Source organism: Egretta garzetta, unplaced genomic scaffold, assembly GCF_000687185.1.
Source record: "Egretta garzetta isolate BGI_Z169 unplaced genomic scaffold, ASM68718v1 scaffold237, whole genome shotgun sequence".
Classification (NCBI taxonomy): Eukaryota; Metazoa; Chordata; class Aves; order Pelecaniformes; family Ardeidae; genus Egretta; species Egretta garzetta.
This window is the reverse complement of record NW_009260142.1, coordinates 259,223-266,435: the sequence shown is the minus strand read 5'-3', so window position 1 is coordinate 266,435 and position 7,213 is coordinate 259,223. Positions and strand designations below refer to the sequence as shown.

General features: G+C 51.7%; 1 protein-coding gene across 1 annotated transcript in view; it reads right to left on the bottom strand.

Annotated features, from left to right (window-relative positions):
* ZC3H3 (zinc finger CCCH-type containing 3) overlaps positions 1–7,213 on the bottom strand; it is a 215,355-nt gene that overhangs the window by 24,868 nt on the left and 183,274 nt on the right. The window contains exon 10 of the mRNA XM_035897115.1: positions 3,792–3,923. Coding sequence (XP_035753008.1) covers positions 3,792–3,923 — 132 coding nt within the window. The remainder of the gene's footprint in view (positions 1–3,791; positions 3,924–7,213) is intronic.

Sequence of the window (7,213 nt, the reverse complement as noted above, 5' to 3'; positions counted from 1 at the left end):
GCCCCCGCCGTTCCTCGGACAGGGAGAAGGAGAACGAGAGAAGATTTACTCCCATCCTAAATTATTCAAAAGAAAAGGGACTGCGCATCTTTAACAAGCCATCGTTTTATGAAGCAAGGTTAACATTTTTACTTGATTCAGTAGAATATTATAAACTCTCCGGGGTCCTTTTGAGGACTTTCTACTTCGAGCAAAGGCACGGACTCAGCACTTTTTATATTATTTAGAGAATAAAATTAACCCTTAATGGCCCAAGCTGGTATTTCTCCTCCCCAGTTAAATATGGCCCGCTCAGCAATTTCTCCCCATATATAATTACAGGCTGCTATCCATCATCTGTAGGAGAATGCTTTTCTGACACTCCAAAAGTGACACGGTAAGCACTTTTACTAATAGAATAAATATTCTAAATATCTCTTTTTATATTTTCATTTAAATGGGAATATTTTAAAAATAATTGTAGGGACCCTGCCTGCATGGCTAGCGCTGGGCTGGAGGGAGGTGGCAGGATGCCCGTGTTTTCCTTCGGAGGAGATGTTTATCCCGCACGCAGTCCCCTCCACGCGCTGCCACAAAAAGTAATTAGGCACGGCCTAAGTTATTAGCGTTCCCCTCTGCTCCTGCTGATGTCTTGCTTTCCTTAAAGCTCTCACTTTTGGCTTTTTTTTTTTTTCCCCTCTTCTTTTTGCCTGTTTTTTTGCTCCGTAGGGTTTTCTCCTCGGAAAGGATGTTATATTATTTAGAGAATAAAATTAACCCTTAATGGCCCAAGCTGGTATTTCTCCTCCCCAGTTAAATATGGCCCGCTCAGCAATTTCTCCCCATATATAATTACAGGCTGCTATCCATCATCTGTAGGAGAATGCTTTTCTGACACTCCAAAAGTGACACGGTAAGCACTTTTACTAATAGAATAAATATTCTAAATATCTCTTTTTATATTTTCATTTAAATGGGAATATTTTAAAAATAATTGTAGGGACCCTGCCTGCATGGCTAGCGCTGGGCTGGAGGGAGGTGGCAGGATGCCCGTGTTTTCCTTCGGAGGAGATGTTTATCCCGCACGCAGTCCCCTCCACGCGCTGCCACAAAAAGTAATTAGGCACGGCCTAAGTTATTAGCGTTCCCCTCTGCTCCTGCTGATGTCTTGCTTTCCTTAAAGCTCTCACTTTTGGCTTTTTTTTTTTTCCCCTCTTCTTTTTGCCTGTTTTTTTGCTCCGTAGCGGTTTCTCCTCGGGAAAGGATGGCTTTGCCTTGCAGAAGGCATCATCCGCTGTTGCGTTTGGGTTCTGGGACAGGCCAGTGGCTTTGCACGATGACGCCACGGTGATGGGCGCTGAGCACCTAGGGCTTCACTCGTTGGGTGGTACCTCTGCCAACGAGAGCTACAGGGATGGAGAAAAGGCGGAGAAGAGCCCTTTGGGGCTCCTGTCCAGAGAAGTACACGGATCCAAGCATCTGACTGCTCATCCCAGCAACCTTCCCCGGTGAAAAGCAGCCAAAATCACGAGGGAGTTGGAAATCTCCAGGAGCAGCAAGTCTAAGCAAAACCGTGCTTAGGCAGACACTTATTCATGCATTATCTATTAAATGCAATAAAATAATATTGTTCCATAGGCCCGCTGGGGCGTATTTGGGATGGTGCCCTGCAAGCTGGCAGACTGGAGGCAAACAAAATGATCGTTTCATTAGCGGTTCGTTTTTTCAGCCGAAGAGCCGATTTAAAGCAGCGCTTGCGAAGTTCCTGTCGGGTTTTCAATGTGGTACCTGGAGTCTCCAGCTCAAGGAAGAGATTTTCACTGCCTCCTCCTGTTCGCTTTGCTGTCGGCTCATGGAAGCGGCCGAACCAAGCCAGGACATGGATGTGATGCTTTCTTCCATATCAAACATGCCCTAGAGGCGACTAGCAAACTCCCCGGAGAGAAGGACACCGAGGGAAGAAGATGACTCCCATTCTCCAGCTGGGTTCATAGAGATGGGCCAAGGTTGCACAGCAAATCATAGAATCACAGAACAGGTTGTGTTGGAAGACACCATTCAAGGTCATCTCGTCCAACCCCTCTGCCATGAGCAGGGACATCCCCAACCAGATCAGGTTGCTCAGAGCCCTGTCCAACCTGACCTTGCATGGTTCCAAGGATGAGGCATCCACCACCTCTCTGGGCAATCTGGGCCAGTGTTTTATCACCCTCAGGGTAAAAGTTTCTTCCTTAGATCCAGTCTGAATCTCCCCTCTTTTAGCTTAAAACCATCACCCCTTGTCCTATTGCTACAGGCCCTGCTAAAAAGTCTGTCCCCATCTTTCTTAGAAGCCCCCTTTAAGCATGGCAAGGCCACACTCAGGTCTCCCCAGAGCCGCCTTCTCTCCAGGCTGAACCACCCCAACCCTCTCAACCATAGCAGAGCTGTCCCAGCCCTCTGACCATTTCCGTGGCCTCCTCTGGCCCTGCTCCAACAGGTCCCTGTCTGTCCTGGGCTGGGGACCCCCGAGCTGGACGCAGGGCTCCGGGGGGGTCTCAGGCCAGCGGAGCAGAGGGGCAGAATCCCCTCCCTCACCCTGCTGGCCACAATGGTCAAAGGATGAGTAGAAATCCCACCACAGAACCCACACCAGAAGAGAAAAGCCTGGTATCCCTCAACTACAGCAGAAAAGCATCATCTCCGGGTCCACCTTTGCTTTATTATTCAAAGCCTGTGGCAAATTGACTGGCTGCCCCTTCTGAACCACGACTACACCAGGTGCTCTACTAACAAAGGGGTGTTTGACATGAAGAGGCCAAAATATTATTAAATTAATGGAAAACAGCAAAGAGGAGTCAGGTACGACGGTCGCTTTGATTCCCAGGGGAACACCAGCAAAGCCAACCCTCCCTTCCTTAGTCATGAAGCAAGAAAAGGTGAGATCCTGCCGCATGGCTCCGCGCCACCGAGGAACCGCGCTTGCTGCTGCCTGCTTCTCCCAACGCTTACAAAGAAGCGAGGAGCCATGAGACGTTGGCTAAACCTCAAAAGTCCATTTTTTTGGGCATGTAACAGTCCTAAAATTCCTTTGGAAACCAGCAAGTGGCAGCCAGCTCCAAGCCCTGCTCCAGGAAAGCCGCTTGCTCTCAAGCTCTGCGTGTTATGTAGGGTGCTGTAAGCTCACGGACAAGGTTGCAAGATAAAAGTCCATGTAGGACTTCACTGCGCTGATCTAAACCAGAGGGCCCTGAGGACGTGGAGGTGGGCTCCACGAAGCCCCCAGATATGTATCTGGGCACTGCTCGAAGCTCGGTTGCTGCGGGCTAGGTGAGGAAGGGTGGTTTTGCTGCTAAGACTGAGCCACAAGATCTAAGGCTCAAGTTTTAACCCATCACCGAGCCAGCGTGCAAAGCAAGCATTAACGTCGGTGGTTTTTCTAGGTAGAACAGGGGCTCATAAGCCTTTTCCTTCACTTCTCATCTATTTAACTGCGCAATTTTCAGGGCAGGTGCTATTGGCTTGGGCATCAGACTCCGGTAACGTGGACACCCCAGGGAGGCTCTTCCCAGGGAAACACCAGCACAATGTTTGCAAGCTGCAGCCTTTAATTTGTCTCCTTTTTTTTTTTTTTCCCTGCCTGTAAGGTAAAAGAGCCACTTTGCCCATAACCTTTCGGAAAGGCACAGGCCTGTTCTTCACCACATCCAGGTGTTCAGCAGCTTCCAGCTCTACGGCTCCCAGCGGTGCCGTAGCTCGCGCGAAAAACCAGTTTGTGGCTTCGGCAAAGGCGCCTCCATCCCAGGACCCCAAGAGCCCGTCCCCTCTTTTACCTTTTCTCCCATGGGGCAATAGCCTTTGAGAAAATCCTGGCACACTTCTGCCTTCCTGGACACGTAGACGTGGCTGTAGGGGCAGTTGCTGTTGCTGCAGATCCCCTTCAAGAAGTAGGAGCACACCGGCATCTGCAAGGGCAGAAGATGAGAAACTCGTTAGCGCTCTCCCCACTCCCCCGACTCGTGATTAGGAACCGTTCCAACCCCCAGAACTGAAATAAAACCATGACATGTGTAAAATAAATATATGCCTTTTGCCAGCCACTGGTCCCAGGGGTATTTTTAGCTTTTCTATTGGTCTCCCGCAACGCAGCTCCCCGACATGATGTGGTCCCGCTGTATATATGCCCAGGGTGGGGGTGAACACGCTTGCCTTAGCATCCTTTGGATGCTGGAGAGAGGGTGGAAAGCATGAAACCACCGCCAGAAAGAAAACTGCCTCTGTACAGCACGGGGAAGGGCTGGGGGAATCGTCATGAACTCCGCTATCACGGGGTCTTCGCTGGCATGGTGCACATAGAATCATAGAATGTTTTGGGTTGGAAGGGACCCCTAGAGGTCATCTAGTCCAACCCCCCTGCAGGAGCAGGGACACCTTGAACCACATGAGGTTGCTCACAGCCCCATCCAACCTGGCCTTGATTGTTCCCAGGGATGGGGCCTCCACCACCACTCTGGGCAACCCCTGCCAGGGTTTCACCACCCTCATTGTAAAGAATTTCTTCCTTAGATCCAGTCTATGGCAGGATCACCTTCTGCCAACGCTCCCGACTAAGCTGGAAGAGGAGGGAAGGGGTGGCTGCTCCCCGGGCTCTTGGCTTGCAAAAGGCGCTAAGCCGAGCGCACCCTCACGTGGCCGAGGCCTGAGAACACCGTTCCCAAGGGGTGATGCAGAAGCTGTGATGGCAACAGTGGCGCAGGGCTCATGTTCAGCCTGGCTGCCCTCTCCCATGGCGGGGTTCTGCAACCCTAGGGGGTGTCCCCACTATTTGGCTCTTCCATAGGTATGGAGGTGGCTGGGGGATGCGCAGCACATGGTTAGGTAAAGGCTCCAGAGGGTGGGGTCCTGGCAAGGGGGAAATGCTCCTCCGTGAGATTTTTTTTTCACGCCAAGGCATCAGCCCGGCATCCCCCAAGCGCTACGAGCGATGTGATGATGCCTCGTCCCTGTGCGCTGGAGGAGAGATGCTCCAAGGAGGGAGGGAAAGGAGGAGAAGAGCCCGGGCTCCTGCCACGAGCAGTCGAGGAGGAGAGTGGTTGGATACACGGAGCAGAGCCCCGCTCCCGCGCTCACCGCTCCCGAGCTTTAGCAGCGCGACAGCCGCCGGGGAAAAGCGAACGAGCAAGGATCCTCATCATCCTCAAACCACAAACTTCACCTTCTGCCAGCTGTTATAATTAAAAACCGATTACCAGCCTGCTGCGATATTTCAGCATCCTTAACTCACCGGCTACCGCAGGCAACTTCCCGACCCGACTTGGCAGCTGCCGATGGGAACGCGCGCTTCCCGAAGCCGTCGTGACGATCCGGCTCCTCCTGCTCAATCCCTTGCTGCTTGCCTACCCGCCCAATTTCCTTACGGCGCAGCATCGATCCCTCCGTTCCCCGGGAGCATCTCAGTCCCGCCGGTTCGAGCATCCCCAAACTAATATTTACACTTCGGCGATAAGCAAAGCCAAGGCTATCCAGGAAAAAAAAAAAAAAAAATCCCTTTCCCTGAAGGGCACATTAGGGTTTTAACTAAATTGGCTCACTTGAGGCAAAGAGAGAAGGAGGGGGAAGCAGAGAAGGAAGAAAACAAAGGGTGCTTTAAAAGAGAAGAGTTTATTTTGAATTGTCTTTTAACTGCAGACATTAACATAAAGGACAGGGCTCTGGGGCTATCGGGTTTGGTGGTGGTGGTGTGACCGTAAATGATTCCCTTAATGTAGTTTTTGATATAGAGCCCAAATTAGCTCTAATAAAAATGGATAATAAAGGCAGCTCTTCTACAAAAATAAACTCCTCCTAGCTGTCAAGCCTGAGCCATTATCAAGAGGAAGCAGCACTCTCATTTCAATTAACCTTGTTTGCACCCCACTACGTCCACACAAATAACAATAACATTAATTCAAGGCACTGGTGCGGTGCGTCCGTATTAGACAGCTTTGACTATGTACACGCTTTGGAGCCAGCGGCTAATGAACCCGAAACTCAACGGGAATTTCCAAATTGCTCACAACAGAGTTTTGAAGCTCTATTAGGGAGAAAAATGCTGATTCTTTTCGAGTTCCTCAAGGGGAAAAGCTGTTGTAGCAGCAGCGGGCGGCTGCCCGAGTTCTAGCCTCTCGCTAACCTTCACTCCCAAACCCGTTCATTCAGATTTACCGGTTTCTCTCAATCACCGGGATGCGCCGGTGGCTCTGCCCCGTCGCGGAGAAATTCCCTGCGCGTCGCTTCGACAGACGCTCCTCAGCCGAGGGCTCTGCCCTGCATCCCCTGCAGAGCAAAATTCCCCAACCTCCAGCTTTCCTGCTCCTCCCAGCTCCTTTTTTTTCCATTGCCAGAGGGATAGTTTTGGGTTTTGAAAGCATCTGCAAAGCACCGTGCCCATCTGGAGCAGCCCTCCGCCCCGGAGAGCGTCTTCGCCTTGGAGGAAAGGTTTTGGTGCTTCGGATGGGGAAAAGCTCCCTGCTGCTGCGACAGTTGAACCCACGCAGCTTTCCCATGTAAAACGGAGGGATTGTCCCCATTTTTCAGTGGGGAAACTGAGGCACGGGATCGCCTGCAGGTTGAGCAAGAGTTTTGTCCTCAACCCAATAGCTAAGCCCCCCCGCCAAGCTCTTGGTTCTTCACATCCCGGACCAGGCATGGAGCCCCATCCCCGGTGACTTCCCCCGAGGTTTGATACATGATGACAACAACCTGGAGCTCCTCCGATGAGCCCCCCGGACCCCATAACCACAAGGTGAAACCGCGAGTCAACTAACAGGGCATCAGCAAAACCGGGAACCCCCAACCCCCAGCTGACGCCACATCGTCATTAACCGCACCGAGAAAATCATTCATGGCATTAAAACCCCCAACTCAAATAGCCAAAACCAAGCTGCATCCCCCTCCCCAATCCCTCATCCGAGGAGCAAGTGGGATCCGCTCCAAAAAACCCACGAGCGGGAGGAAAACGCTGCCTTCCTCTGCCGAGCGACTTCACCTGCCTTCCCCTGCCGCTGATAAATGAGGCCAACGCCACCTTTGCTAGTAATCACCCGGGTTAACAGGGAGCTACAGGAGTTGAAAAGCAAAGTCGCCTCTCGCTTTGGGTAGCAGCATCCCCGCAGCTATAAATCACCCTGAAACAGGCTTGAACTCCGCGGGAGGAGGGTGTTTCTCTTCCAGCCTGCGCTGACGACAAGGTGGCGAGCGGGGGCCCGCGGACCGG